This window comes from Falco peregrinus, chromosome 6 (assembly GCF_023634155.1).
Source record: "Falco peregrinus isolate bFalPer1 chromosome 6, bFalPer1.pri, whole genome shotgun sequence".
NCBI lineage: Eukaryota > Metazoa > Chordata > Aves > Falconiformes > Falconidae > Falco > Falco peregrinus.
In genome coordinates, this window is record NC_073726.1 from 82,085,773 (window position 1) to 82,101,495 (window position 15,723).

Here is a 15,723-nt window from a genome sequence, read left to right on the forward strand (position 1 = left end):
ATAAATATATGAAAATGCCACAGAATTCAGGGCTACAACTCAAAAATGCTGATCAGTTTGTAAAATCTAAATCAGCCCCTCCATGAAACCTAGGGAAGGACCTCTGTGGTAGCAGAAAAATTTCCAGAAATTCACCACAGTCTTTTTCTAAGTTGCAGTTTGTGCTGACGTTGCCAGACAGCTAAGAAGAGATGGGAAAAGCAGGAAATCTTTTTGGATTTAATCTCAGTGATTTGAAAATGGAAAATGTTTTATTTTAAATTATAAACAAAAAAACCTATAAAATCCATGATATATAGTGATCACTTTAAATTGCATCATCTTCATTACTAATTAAGAAAATTCTTCATTTTGGAATCTGATGGACAGAATTCCTACTTCCTGGACTGTTTTGGTTTTTTTGTTTTGTTTGTTTGCTGTTTGTTTGTTTTTTAAAATACATATCCAGACTAGGTTATTTGCTGTTTTCAGTTCATTTGTTGAGGTACTGGGGACTTGACTGCTGTATTTGAGAGCAATAGATACAGCTTTTAAAGTACCATCTTTCTGTTTTCTCATCTTGGAAAGCTTTTTCTGCATCCTTGCTTTCAGAAGTTGTTTGACAATATTGATGGGCAGTGCTTATCTTTTCCCTTGAAGCTATTCAAATTCCTTCATTTTTTTCATTTATCTTGATCAATAAAAAATTACTTCTTGAGAGATCTTGCAGTTCTAGCCCTTGAATCCTGTATCTGAAAAAGTTTTGATTTAGGTCCTTTGATCTTTTGTAGAACTTGTAAGTTAGGAAGACTTCAGGTAACCTGTGGCGATGAGTACTTGGATGAAGGACTGAATACTCATTTCTAAATGAGGAGGTGATGAGGTTATGAAGAGCACATAGGTAAGCTAGGGAGCAGTTGTATCCAAGTGAAGGTCTCTACTCATCTGTCATGTAACTGAAGTACAGATACATGAGTCATTTTGTCTTTTGACTTCTAGTTGATCAGAAAGTCCAACACCTTTCTCCATGAGTCATTTTGTCTTTTGACTTCTAGTTGATCAGAAAGTCCAACACCTTTCTCCATGAGTCATTTTGTCTTTTGACTTCTAGTTGATCAGAAAGTCCAACACCTTTCTCCATGAGTCATTTTGTCTTTTGACTTCTAGTTGATCAGAAAGTCCAACACCTTTCTCTTATGAGACTGGCGAATTAAATACACCCATTTTCCTGTACCATAGAACGTTGTATTACTCCATACTGCTGGGCTTTCAAGGTTTGACCACAGTGACTTGCTCTACCCAAGTCTGTCCTTTAAAACTAAGAAATACCTTTGGTTTTATGAAGTTTTTATTGTTATTTTAAGGTAAAGGAAATATAATAATTCAGCAGCTGTGTTTTTGTTTTTAAATCAAGATTTCTGCTGTATTCTAGTACCATTTGAAGGATGGATGACGATGACTTTGGAGGATTTGAGGTATGTTATTCAGATGACTTAATTTTGAAATTTAACTTTTTAACTATTATAGGAATTTATAGCATTTTGTAAAATGCTATGTGTTACAATAATACTTTTTTTGTGTTTCTAGGCAGCAGAGAGTTATGAGTTTGGAGATGGTGAAAAGCAGACTATATCCCCTGCTATTGCTTGGGCAGCATTTCCTACAGGTATTGGTAAAATCACTATAAAAATTCTTAATAATGTATTGCTGTCCTTATGTATTCACTATAAATACTAGTACCCAAAAGGGTGTATATGCACAATAAAAGAATGGTCAGCAGTGAAATCTAGTATAAGAATATTCATGAATAATTTTGGGAAGTTGCCCTTCTCAAAGTTAAACTTTTTTGAGGAATGAAAGGGAAGTATGGTTTGTCCAGGTCAACGCCTGATTGGCTTCTCATGGGAAGAAGAAATAGAGCTTCTTCATTCGAAGGATATTCTTACTTTTGAGTGTGGAATGTCTCTTGCAAACGATAGGGAAATGTACAAAAAGTAAACCTATAAATAAGACTTGCACATGTTGCTTCCTCCATTAGATTTCGTTGACTCTGATAGTGTCTTTTAGGTGCTTTGTGGGGGGGAGGAATGATCTTTTTTTACTTAAGCAGTTTTTAAAAGTAGAAAATACATGACACATCCTTTATCTTAAGCAGAAGCTGAAACATCATGGAGCTACTTTTATTCATTTATACAAATGCCCGGTGCGTGTCTGGATTTTAAGAAATTGAAAAAAGCTCATTGATAGTGGATAAATGTGCAATAGCAGAGCAACTAAAAGATTAAAGAGGTGTAACTGATTGGCAGTTGATTTTGTTGTGGGATTTTAGTTTAGATTTCACTATTTTCATAAACAGAAACATCACTTTAGCAGCATTAGGAAGAAAAAAGCAAGCTCTATTTTAACCTTTGGTCAGGAACTAAAGACTTCTGCTTGTTGTTATATTATTATGCTAAATAAATTGTGCAAACTAATTATATTTTTAAACATAAAGGTATTTTTCTCATTATGAGCTCTCCATAAATCATACTTTTCAAATGTTTTTATTTGTTTATTTCTGGTGCTACTGGCTTTCATCCATTACTGAATAATTTATTTTATTCGTCATTGAAATAAAGGAAAACAAATAATAAGGAAACTATATTTTCCCAAATAACTTTATTATTAATTTTGACTGCTAGTAAAAAATACTGCTTCAATTCATTAGCATATTTGAATGTGTTTAAATTAAATCCAATACAGCTATGTGGTATGTATCTCATGAAGTCTAATTTAAACCTAACAAGGTGTGTAGAATTTAAATTATTTGTAAGTAACACAAAAGTTTTTTGTATGATTTAAGTGACACAGAAGTTTTAGGGTAGTTTATACCAAGGTATTTTAAGTCTTTCAAAATTAAAATAATTTGAATTTGGAAATAATTCCTTGCATTTGGAATATTTTGTTACTGTAAAAATCTTTAGGTGACTTTTTCATGCAAATGTTGCTGTGAACAAATGAACTTATTTAAAGAGGCGAGTTTTTAATAGGGTCAATCAAAATGCTCGTTAGGCATTGACTTGTAACTTAATGTTTTTAGTAACAGAAATGACAGAATTTTCTGCCTACTGTTATTTATCTAAGTTGTTCTTGTCTTACTGACTGACCAATTTCTAGGGTAAGTTTTGCTGAAAAATGTCAGAAATGTATTTTAGTGCTATTGAGATTATTTTCATAAATTTCAAGTGTGATACAGTTATATACAACCAAGCTTCGGTGAACTTTATGGAAGGAGGACTATGTTACCCATCTCATTGATTTCCTGCATATCTGATGTTTTTAAGATGTAAAAAGTTATAAAACAAAACACTGAAGCCTGTTGCAGTATTTCTCAGCATGCAGGAATAAATCAGAAATTATTTCTAAGGCTCCAGTGTTCATTACAGTGATCAATTTTGCCCTTGAAACTTGTCTTGGGCTTCCTACTATCGTTTTGAACATTGATTTAATTTTTTCGGTAGACAACATTGTGATGAAATGTTTATTGGTATGTGCAAATAGTCTTTTCTATGCATTGTTTTGGAAATTGTTTATTAGCTGTGTTTGCTGGTTCAGAAAGGGAGAAAAGTAAGAATTTGTACAGCAGAAATACTATACTCTTCTTTCTCCTTCCATCAGGACAGTTAACAGAGAACATGCATCTCTTTCTGCTAGGCTTCTCTAGCAGTGTCACCTGATAGGAAAAGACTGGTTTTATTCTGAATGGCAAAACTGGTAACAAATTTGTTTGTTTTTTATCTCTTATGGTTGCAGGTTTGAATTAGAACCCATCATAGCAGGTGCTTTTTAAACATGGAAATAGAGCATAGGGCAGGTCTGAAGACCTTAGCTCTGTGAAAGTATGCATTATGAGTATGAAGAAGTTAGCAGTAGTGAAGAAAAATAACATGCATTTGTGCAGTCCTGTTACTTAGATGTCTTTGCTACTACTGTTAGCAAAGTCCAAAGAACCACCTGTTGTATTGGGTCTGTTCCTTCTGATTGTTTAACTGAGGTAGAAAAAAGTCCTTAATTAGTGTCATTGTATATGTGATGGATTTCTTTTTTCCTTTCCAGCCTTAACATGAAGTACTAAAAAGAATCACTACAGTATGCCCAGTGCCTGGGCTTTTGGAGAGATGTGAGGGAACTACTCAAACATCAGTGTTTTCTTAGCTTGGATTCGGTAAATGCATTTGTAAAGTTGGAGAGGCAAATGTTAAAAAAACAATGACCACAAAACGAAAACACTTTGGGAATAAAAAGTAGTTCTTTGAAAAGATGAGATCTCTCTAATTTGATTTTTTAAGAACTCTAAGATAAATTATGGAATATTCTAGTGCCTTATCTCTAGTCCACCTAGTTCCCAGAAGATATTCAGAGAGGCTGACTGTAATAATTATTATGGCTGGCCAGAAAACTCATGATATTTTCTTGGTTTGTTAGTGTAAGGTGTGTTTCAGGGGGTTTTGCTCTTTGGATTCATAAGCTAACTTTTCTGAGAAAAAGAATGTAACACTTATACTGTTTTCAAATAATTTCATTTATTGAACATTAATATTAAACAATTAAACTGAGCTATTTTTCATACAGTGGTCAAATCTAACTGCAAATGCGGTATTATTGACTTAGGTGTTTGGGGGTAACTTTACATACTTTTTAACTAAGAAAGTAACTCTGAAGTATTTTAGACTCTAATATGGTCCTTACAACTGATAAACAAGAGTCTTCAATGAAATAATTATTAGTAAGTTAGTTTTGCTTTGTTTTGTCTTTAGATGCTTAGCAGTAGAAACACGTTGTTACGCAACTTAATAAAAATAAGGTTTTAAGAGCAATGTCAATTTGCAGTTCAGTAAATGTGTCCTGGAACACTGAAGTGCCTACTTTTGTTGTTGTCGATATGTTTTAGGGTTTTTTTCTTCCTCAAGAAGAGTTGTATAAACTGTCAGTTTTCTTGCACTTCTGTGGGTGTCAGGTTGTCTACCTTTATGCCTGCAAGGAGAATCTTGAAATTTAGCACTGTGCTTGCATGTCGACAGAGTCTGGGTTTAGCTCCGCTTTTCTAAGGTTATGAAGAATATGTTTGTTGCTTATAGTGAATAGTAGGAACAGGATCTGGGTCTCTACATGTTGTGTCAGCGTTTCATTTTGGCAGGAATTCTTTGGATATCAGAAGGAGCTCATGTGATGAAGCAGGTGGTAAAACCAAGCAGATGTTCAGCAAAGGACTCTTTTGGAGCCTTGTGAATCTATCTGTTGCAGATTGTTCTAAGTAAAACAAAAGTTCTTTAAAAGAAAAGTAAAAACAAAACAGGGTGAGCGGTGCGTTTTCAGTGAAATTAAGACAGAATTCCCATCTGGGAATGAGATGGAAGTGCAGTCTGAGCAGGTGTTTCTGATTAAAGCTGTGCAGATTCAGAATGATTTTGTTTACAAGCGTTAGGTTAAACCAGATTCATGGCAGTGTTAACAGTGGATGAGGTGGAGAGTTTTTTGTTTGGTTTTTTTTGGCTTCATTTGGTGAGGAGATGAGGCTTATGCTATTGTTTTTTGTACCTGTTCTTCCAGTAAAGATTTTGAATATGTTGCTTAGTTTTAGTGAAATTGTTTATAGTCTCAGTTAATTGCACTTTTCTTTTTTTTAATCAGGAATTGAGTAATGATCCAGCTTGACCTGGTGCTTCACCAGAGAAAAGGAAGGTTGAGTCCAGTCACTGTAGATTCTATAGTGTTGGAATATATTTGGAGATTTAGAAGAGCTATAACCTATAGCTGCCATCTAGGACTGTGGGAGATGGCCGAACTGAAAGACCTAAGAGACAAGAACACACCTGTATGCAAACCAGCACTAGAGTATAAACATCTCAATTTCACTGTTTTGCATGACCTAGGTGACCTCCATTTGTTTAATGGAAATGTAATCAGTTCACTCCATGAACTGGAGCGCTGTTCAGATGCCCAAAAGCTGGGTTCACCTTTTAAGGGGAGCTTGAGTAGCTAGCTGCTTTGTGTCCATCAGTTGTATTGACCAAGTATCTACTAACTGTAATGCTCACATAGCCATATAAGTTTACGTGCCTTAATGTGGAGCCATATTGCATTCCCAAGTTTCATTGGTTTAGCTTCTTACAGGGTAAGATTTTTCTTTAATTTTCTTCTATCCTTTGGCCACATACATTAGAAAAATTGCTAGTTTTTATATGTGGCCTCCAGTCTGTATTGATCCAAGGTTGTTTTATTTATTAATTTTGGACTGAAACATTATATCTGTACTTCCTGTCACAAAGGTGTTTCAGAGGAGCTCTATTTATTTGTTTATTTTATTTATTAAGTTATTTTGGGAATCTTCTTGAATCTTTTCTGTGCTTTGTGTCATGTCAATATGTTTACCTTCCTTAAGAAGAACTAGAGGTAGCTTATGTAATTTTGAAGCTCTTTATTTACCCTTTGATTTAATTTGGCCAAGTATTAGGTTTGGTCGTATAGTGAGAATTCTTAGTGCCTGCTTTGAATAACAGAACATCCTCCAAATTCCCGGAGAAGATTTTTCTCCTTGTTCTAATACTCTTTTATTAACAATGCATGTGGACTGTATATATGCAAAGCATATTTTTCATGTTTCAACTAAGCATTCAGTAGTTCTGATGGTCTTGTTTGTAGCATTGAAAAAAGATGTTTTAAGTCTATATGACAAGTGATGGGGTGATGTGTGCTGGTGTGCAGCCATGTAAGAAGAGATCTGCATTGCTTGGAAGGTGCTGTTTTCAGCTGTTGTGTTGAAATGGTTGTTTTCAGTTGTTTCTTTTCGTGTTAAATTCTGTGTTTCTGCAGAATACTAACATCTTGACTTGGGAAGGGTGGTGGAGGGGTGATAAATAGTAGCAGGACAGTATTATATCCTTAAAAAGATTGGAGGGAATTGGCTTTATTCCTTGCCATGATTGGACAGGGTTTAAAGGTCTTTGCTGATAATGGTATAAAGCCTCATTTAACTCTGGAATGGTCCTGTTTTTTGTTTGCTAATATTTCCTTTACCTGGGTTATGCTGCTTTGAAAATGAGTCGTATAACTTTTCAGATTTGATTATCTGAAATTAACATATGGTTAAAAGATTGTCTTGTTGCATGTCTATTAGATTACATAACACGTCCTCTCTCTCTTCCTTAATGGTTGCCAAACTGCTTTAAAAGACAGTCATATTGACTGAATATTTTGCCAGGTTTCTGGAAGCCTTTGAAATAAAACTAAACAAAACTGATGGGAATGAGTTCTCAGTTTTCTTAAGTTGTGTAGTCATTGAATACTGAAAGATTTGTTTCTGAGGTTCAACTAAATGGTTACAGTGCTGTAAACTTTTGGTAGCTGTATATAAATTTTACTTAAATAAGAAGTTAGAAAATAAATCAGTATTTCCATATGGCCTGGGATTTAAGCTGTTGGAATAGTGTTACTTATTTTCTAGAGTAGTTTGGCTTTGAAAGGATAAAATGTGGGGAAGAGCTTTCTGCTGTGAACTAAAAGAAATCATCTTGAAAGTACATTAGAGTCGGTTTTCTTCCTCTCTGTATGTTGATGTATGACTGTAAACTGGTATGTATAGAGAAGCAGCGAAGTGTTTCCTGTTGATAGGAGGACATTCGTGCTCATTGAAGCCGACAGAGAAATTGCTGTCAACTTCAGTGTTACGTAGACATTTACCTGTTGATCCTAACTCTGATACCCCAGTGGATGTGGAAATACACCTCATTCTGGTGAACTGGTGATCTGCAAATACAGTGATTAAAAGTATTGGGTTTGGAAAGGGAGAAATTGGGAAGTGTGTTAAGGGAAAAAAAAAAAAAAACACACCCTGAAAATTGCTAAGGTAACTACTAAAACTTACAGTTTTGCCAATACTATGCATGCCATCTGAGAACCTTATGACATTTATTATGGCCCTATTGGGTGTCAATTGATATCTATTGTTGTACCCTTCTACTCATTCTTTAAGCAGTATAACCTTTTTTAATAGTTATCCATATACAATGAGGTAAAAACAGTGTAAACATAGGAAATACTTTGTTTTGAATTAAATTTATTAATTCTTGCTTCTTGTTTTGTGGGAAAAGAATTTTTTGTAATACATATTTTGGAACAGATTCTATTCTTTCATAAACTAAGTTTTTCACAAACAATGATAAGCTCATTTTATTGGGTGTTTGTTACTTATGTATTTTAGAATGCATTTGACATATGCTGTTGTGTGCTAGTTTGCCGTGTATTGGCAAAAGTAAATTGGTTGAGTTATGTAAATACAATAGTTTTCAATTTATTTTTCCCTAAGCTGCTTATTCAGCATCGTGCAGCTGTAAATACCTGTATTCTGCCTCCGATGATACAGTTGACAGAGATTCCTGCCTTGTAGGATACTGTTTTCCTGTCCCTTACAGTTGTGCTTGAGCAACCGTATGTGGGTCCTTCAAAGGAGATCACTGAAATTTGGACACATAAAACCAGGCTTAAACTTTCTATCTGAATGTTACTTTTAACTAAAAATGCTCAGTGTATACAAGATCATTTAAAGGGTCATTGGATTGTATGATTGAAGACATGGGTAGTTGAGGATGAAAATTTAGGGTGTTTTGTAAAATTTTTTTTTAACAGCTGAAACCCACACGTAGGGTGACTGTGCTGCAAATACTTTTGTAGAACGGTGCAAACTATGTCAAAGAATTATATGGTCTTTTGTCAGAGCCCTCTGACATATCATCTCTTAATTGCTGGATGTAAATAATATCCAATTAGTAAATGTTACTCTTTATTTTTTCAGTGGTGTATTTCTTATCTAATGTATTTATTCTGAAGCTGAGTATGAAGTGTATGACTCATATAAAATGTTGATTTAACAGTTCATGTTAATCCCCTTTGTTTTGTTTTCAGAATTTCTGATCCCCCAGTGATTTTAATAATTGTTTGAGCCTCGTTACTAGGATAAAGATAGAGAATTTTTCTTCTGTGAGCAAGATTACAGGCTGTTACAGATCTCCACTTCTGTTAACAAACTGCATGGTTTTGTCAGTTCTTATGTACAAACTTGTGATATAATATTCTTCATACTGGAAAGTCAAGGGTTCAGAAACTATCAGTTTTAAGTACAGTTCTGGCAATAACTTGTATCTGCATCTTATATCAGCCTTCTTAGGCTTGTGACTTTTGATATAACTGTAATTGGGTACATGCTACTTTTCTTTATAATACTGCAGCTTTAATCAATCCGTTTATTTGGAAATTTGTCAGGACTATTAACCTGCCTTGCGTTTACTGAAGAAGTTAGAGGAGATATATTGCATCAGGGCAGGATGCTGTGGAAGAATATTTTGTCATTATCAGAATGACTGTGTATTGTAGCAGGTGGTGGTAGTTGAGAGGATCTGTGAAGTGGTGCTGAAAAGCCATTATCCATACTAGATGTTCTTCATTTTTCCTTCAGACTATCATTAGCCTGGTCCTGTGGACTTGAACGTCCATTAGCTGTTGTCCGTTACCAGTCAGGTAGTTTTACCAGAGTCAAGTTTTTGTTTCAGAGGTTCTGAAACTGTTCATTATGTTAACTGAGGTATGGTAAGCAGGAATGATTGAGGGGTCATCTTCATAAGTGAATTCTGAGCTGTACTAAAATGCTAATGCAATTTCACCAGTATATACACAAGAGGAATGAATTAAGAGAGCTTGAATTACAGACATAGACATTCCTAGAATTACATGTGCTGATTTATGAATCTTTACCATTGCTGAAAGTGAAAAGAAGGTTTTGTAAAAAAGGTGTTTCAGTGATACCTTGGAGAGTTGCCACCTTTTCTCGTCTTCTGCAAGGTCATGTATTTAGTTGATTAATTTTAAACCACAGTGTTCAGAGGTGGTCACCAGTTGTTACTCCTCATTTCCTAGGCTTTATTTTGGTCACTTAAGAGGTGGGGGTTTTGTTTCAGTTTTTTCTTCCCCTTCAAAATGCTAAGCATTCATTGCTGTAACTAGAATCGCTGGAAGCTCGATTTGATTGTAGAAGGTTCCACATAAAACTGTATTATCTGAAAAATTAAGTCTTGTATCTAGTATTGGATGCCCCAAAATATGTGAATACATTAAGCTTTAATCTCTGTGAGTCTCCATTCCTTATCTGTATCCAGATTCAGTTTCTGTTTTTACTTTTGTGATAAATTATTTATATGTGGACTATGCCTATACTATGGTGATCATCACTAAAGGCTGAACACTAACACTACAAGGATCATTGTCATGTTAGGTTTTTCCTTGTGAGTTGACTGTTTTAGTAAGAGAAACAGCTTGCCTGCTCAGTCACAATTGCCTGGTACATTATTTTAGTTGTTTTTCATTCTGTTGGAAACTGCTTTCCAACTGAAATTCAGAATATTAAGTGATAGCATAGAACAGAGACTTCACTGTTTTTTTAGAAGCAAAAAGGTAATTTTCTTTGTCATCTCACTGTCATTTGACTAACAGAGTAGATAATGGGTTATAGGAAGCGGCCTTTGTAAGCAGACATGGAAAGGGGAAGGGGGGGAGTGGGGATTCATAGGTGTGGTACATATGATACATAAAGGAAGCCTAAAAAATCCCATTTCCAATTCTGGAGAAGAGCTTACTGTTAAAGATACAGCTGTATCTCAGTCCTTTGTTTTGTTAGTACTGTCCTCTAGGCTTTTCATCCTAGCTTCCATTTTTTGCGTAGCTGTTCGTGTTTGGCTCCCCCCCGCCCCCCCCCCCCCCCCCCATGTCCAAATCTACTATTGATGCAGTTAGCATCCTTGTCTCATGGGCTGTTTTCTTCTTTTCGTTACATGAGGTTTGCATGTTCCTCTGTGTTAACCTGAATTGTAGAAATGAGAGGTAGAGAAGATGGGACACAGAACGCTTGGTTTCAAGGTTTATTTTGTCCTTTTGAATGCCTTCAGGCCAATGTATACACTTGTTTGCACTGTGAATGCATATTTGTGCAGTATTTAACAGTGATATTGAAGAGGCTGAGCCTTGCTCCAGGCTAGTGGCATCTTTTACATTTTACCAGATCTGTAACAAAAATGTGAGTTGCTTTTTCTAAAGCAATTGTATATACTTTCTTAACTACTGCAAAGTCCTACCTGTAGCTGACTGTGACAAAGCTTGCAGGGCTTTGCTGTTAAATTAAAAATGTATGCAAAGCTCTTCTCCTTTTTATTTGGTTTGTCTGAATCTTTCGTAAAAGCGGTCAAGTTTCTATTGTTCTGGATTTGATAATGATGATCCCCAGTTATGGCATAACTGGAAATTGCTATGGAAGAGCTCTCAGTCCAGTATTGGTTACACTTAAGTTTTGTTAGCTAGAAAGTTATTTACTTTGTTATCTTTTTATCTCTTATACAATGTAAAACTGCTTTTATCATGTGTCTGGGTAAGCTGTTTCTGTAAGTCTTCTAAGACTGTTGAGGACTTTTATACCTTTAAAATTAAAAACCATAAAACTTAGGAAATTATAAGTATGCTTTTGCAGTTGACTTAAACTGATCAAAGATCATGCTGAAGCTGAAAGGTTATGTGAATGGAAGAGACAAAAGTTAACACAGCTGCTGTTGATGGCAGCTGTCTCCTGAAACCTCTGCCTAAGGCAGTCTAAATTTAGTGAGTTAGAAGTCTAAATTTAGTGTGACCATACAATTTTTAATGTCCTTAAGTTGATAGTACTCAAAATGCATGTACGGAGTTATTATTTGGTGCAATTAGATTTTAAGAGGTACATAACCTTGCATTAGTGTGACTAAACTTGTTGCTACTGTGTGACAGGTTTTGCTAGCTATAGATTTCAGAAACAGAATTAATTTTTGAATGCTTCTTTGTATTGTGTGTGTGTTCTCTGTTTCTCACATTAGTATCTGAAGTCCATATATCCCCTGATGTTCTTCTGGAGCACTCTGTGCCTTCTTCCTGCCTGGTTCCTTCTGACTCATTCAGTTTATCAAGTGATAATGTGACAACAGCTATTCAAACAGCCAACAATGTTACAGACCCAACTGTTCTTGAAGAACAGGTAAACCCAGTTTTTTTGTTTCAGTATGGGAACCTGATGTATTAAATATCTTAGCATTGCATCTTTTCTGTGCAAATTTAGATTGAATTGCTTTTGAGAGTGAAATGTCCTTGGATTTCTGTGATATGAACTTTGAAGTAAAATAATTTTTAAATTGTGTTTAAATCCTATAACTGGGAGACAGCATACTACTTTGGTATGGACTGTAAGAGAGATAAGTGTGTTAAAGAGTTATTAAAAGTTAAAGGCATGCTGATAGTGCTAGGCATGAAGGTAGGAACAATAGCAGGAAGTTTCTTAAAAAGTTGTTATTGTTAAAGCTGTAAAGATTATGGCTGTGCATATAGTCTTTAATTAAATTATTTTTATTTTATTTTTTCCCCCCATTACTTTTAAAGATTTTTTTATTATTATTTTGTGGTCTGACACTGTCCTTGTTGTGTGTGTCCTTGTGGTTGCAATACAGCTGAGAACTGATCTTAGCATGGGGTTTTTTGTTGGTGAAAGTTTTTCCTTTTTACTTAAACAATTAGGTGAGCAAGGGAGCGGAAAGAATTTCTGCCTGGAGATTAGCACAAGAATGCTGAATTGCGGTGGATAAGGGTTAAATAGATTTACCCTCCCAAGTGAATTTTCATTGCCATTGATTGCATTGACACCTATTTGAACAAGTTTATTTATTGTAAATTCCCTTGTTTCAGGATGCATAGTAGTATATAGGTGAATTAGAAAGTGCTCTTGCCTTTCTCTGAAACAGTCAATAGTTTGCAACCCTCCTGTTTTCACTTACTTGGTTTCTTCAGCTAGTCTCATCAAATCCTAGGGTTACTCATGGTGAAAATTGAATTTCATGATCGAGTCACGTTTCTATAATCTGAGCATTTTTCTAGAGCTGTTTAAACAACTTTCACAAAATACTTGTGATTAAACTGACTCTCATTGGTTTTCCTCTGAGCAGCCTCTATATGCCCACACTTCCAGGAAGACTGGCTAGTGCAGCTTTAATAGTTCAGTCTTAGTAATGAATTAGTTAATATCTTGTATTTGTTCCAAGCCTAATATTCTGGAGAAAGCCTATAAAAAGTGAAGAGGAGATGTGCCCAGATGCAAATGATAGCAAAGAAATTTTCTTAGAAATCCAAAAGTTGTGGGTTTTTTTCTTGATGGGGGAGTGTTTGTTTTCTTTTTTGACTGATGCCAGCCAGGGTAATTTTTTGTGTTGAAAGGTCTTCATCTGCGTCTCTGACAATATTTTGATAAGTAAATTTCTGTTACTGGCAGGATGATCAAAATATGCTTTTCTTCAGCCACAACAGATCCTACACTTTTTGATTTTGGCTAACAGTGAAATGTGAATAACATGTATCCTTTCTTGTTTGTGCTATGCCAGCACCTTTAGCTTGTGTGTTCCCTGAAAGAGCACATCGGATATTCCAGAATATTAAGGCTTAGGTCTGCTTTTCAAAACTAAAAAGTCATTTGGTTAGGTAATCTTACTAAAAATAAGAAATACACTTTGTTACTTCCTGAATAATTATGTATGCAAATTCTAGTTATAGGCCATGTTTCAGTTTTTCACATCTTGTTCTGGTCAGGTACTGACAGACCCGTGATTTCATAAACTCTTTTTAATGCAGGAAATAATACAAACTAAAACATACAGCATTAGCAAGTGCTACTAAAGGGAGAAGGGAAGTTGAGAGGAGATCCTCAACATTATTTTGAAATGGAGATCAAACTTTGCACTCTTGGATAATACTAAAGGAAATTGGTGGACATAAAACTATAATAAAATACTCACAACTATTAAAGAAGGATGTTAGGAGAACTGTATTCTTCTATAGTTATATCTCCAGAGCCTCTTGAGGTTTCATGTTAAAAAAACTTTAATGTTTCAGGTTCCAACATTGCATTTTTTGGCAGTGCCAGACTAATCTTGAGTAGTACTCAGAAGCAGAATCAACACATGTAGCTTCTCTTTGCTTCTTACAGAAGGGGAATTCAGAGCACAAACTGCAGTTTTCTTTCTGGCATTTTTGTCTGCTGGATCTTACATACCCACATACAGTCAAGATCTCAGCTGTTTTTGATTGTTTCTTTCTTTGAATCCTTTGAGAGATACTTATTTATTGAAAAGTCAATCTATTATTTGAGTGTGCGTTTGGAATGAAAGGTGTTAAAGGAATGGATTAAATCAGATCAGTCAAACCTCTCAATAAGCGCATTGAGATGTTCCTTTCACCACCCTCCCCAAATCTCAAGTGCTCTTGGCTTTCAGATTGTTGTTGAAAAAGTGGCAGCTGAAATTGATTTACCAGCTCTTTCCTTTGAAGTTCCTTTGCTGCAATATAAACAAGTTGTTTTTTTTTTTTTTTTTAAAGAAGGAAAAAAAAAGCTTTGGCTTTTGTTAATTATGCCACAAAATATTTTAAACCTCACCTAATTTATTTTTGTGCTTTTCTGAAAATACAGGCTTGTTATCAGTGTTTCATGTGTTTTGGGTTGTGTATTCTAAAAGACTGTTTCACTTTTTGTACTTTTATAGTTCACTGAAATAGCATTAACTAAATGTTGTAGATGTGTCCCAATTACTCTTATTCTCTTGGTCCAGCCTCAAGATGAGATACTTATTTTAGTATGAAAGTATCGCATTCCTTTTCCATGACTACTGTTTGCAGCCTGCATTGGGTGAAAACATTGAGTGACTAATCCAAGGAGAGTTTATTTCCCTGTAAGCATGTTGCTTTGAGATAGATGATTCAGTTTCGCTTCTGTATTTTTTCACGTCTTTCGAGTATTTTGACCTCATTGGAAACTGTGCCATCCTTCTTAAAGCCTTGTCCTAAAGTATTCTTGAAAAGCAGTTGAGGGGATTGGAAGGATTGATGTGCATCTGTCTAGAATTCCTAGCTACAGTTCCATTGTTGGAGCTTTCTTTTTGGCCAGCACATCATACATATGACTGTGCACGGCCAATTTCAGAGAAAGGTGGTTTCAAAAAAGTAACCTTCGTATTTACAGTTCTTAATTTCTGTAATGTCATCTGGAAATTAAAGTTGACTTGACTGGAATGTTAAATTACCTTTACCATTTCGTTTAACATTTTGTTTCTCGTATGAATTAGACTCAAGCAGATATTCCAGTTGCCTCTTTGAATGTAATTGAAGACAAGACTTTAGTTACATCAACTGTTGCTTTGGTTGATGCTGAGACACAGGGAACAAATGAACCTAAGAGCTACCTTCAACAAGCTGTTGCAAACCTAGAAATCAAGCTTTGCACTGCTGAAGAAGAAAAATTAAAAATTAAAAAGGTATGAATGTTTTTTTAATGAAAATCTTTGGCATTTATATAGGATTCAAATATAGCTGGAGCTGGCAGAGAAATGCAATGCATTAGGCAAATTCCAGATAAACCAGTATAATTTAGCCAAAATACTTCAATACCTTCCCCCCCCCCCCCCATCCCTCGTCTGTTTGTCTCTTTTAGGTCTTTTAGGCTGAATTTTTCTAAAGTTTTCCTGGAGGGGAAAAAAAGAAAAGTTTTCTTAGCATGGAACTCTGCAGTTAGAATGTGTAGTCCTTTCCCCATGTTTTGGGAGTGTGTTGTCACTGAAGTTGATAGTATCTTTGGTTATCTTTATGGACGTAAACCATAACACT

At 35.1% G+C, this 15,723-nt stretch overlaps 1 protein-coding gene across 6 annotated transcripts in view; it reads left to right on the forward strand.

Moving 5' to 3' along the window:
- The window catches only part of CCDC91 (coiled-coil domain containing 91), a 150,016-nt gene that overhangs the window by 25,785 nt on the left and 108,508 nt on the right, over positions 1-15,723 (forward strand). For all 6 annotated transcript variants that reach the window (XM_055808663.1, XM_005234745.3, XM_027782887.2 and 3 more), the window contains exons 2-5: positions 1,394-1,454; positions 1,567-1,645; positions 11,904-12,061; positions 15,186-15,374. In XM_055808663.1, the coding sequence (XP_055664638.1) occupies positions 1,425-1,454; positions 1,567-1,645; positions 11,904-12,061; positions 15,186-15,374 (456 nt within the window). In that variant the 5' untranslated portion in view covers positions 1,394-1,424. The remainder of the gene's footprint in view (positions 1-1,393; positions 1,455-1,566; positions 1,646-11,903; positions 12,062-15,185; positions 15,375-15,723) is intronic.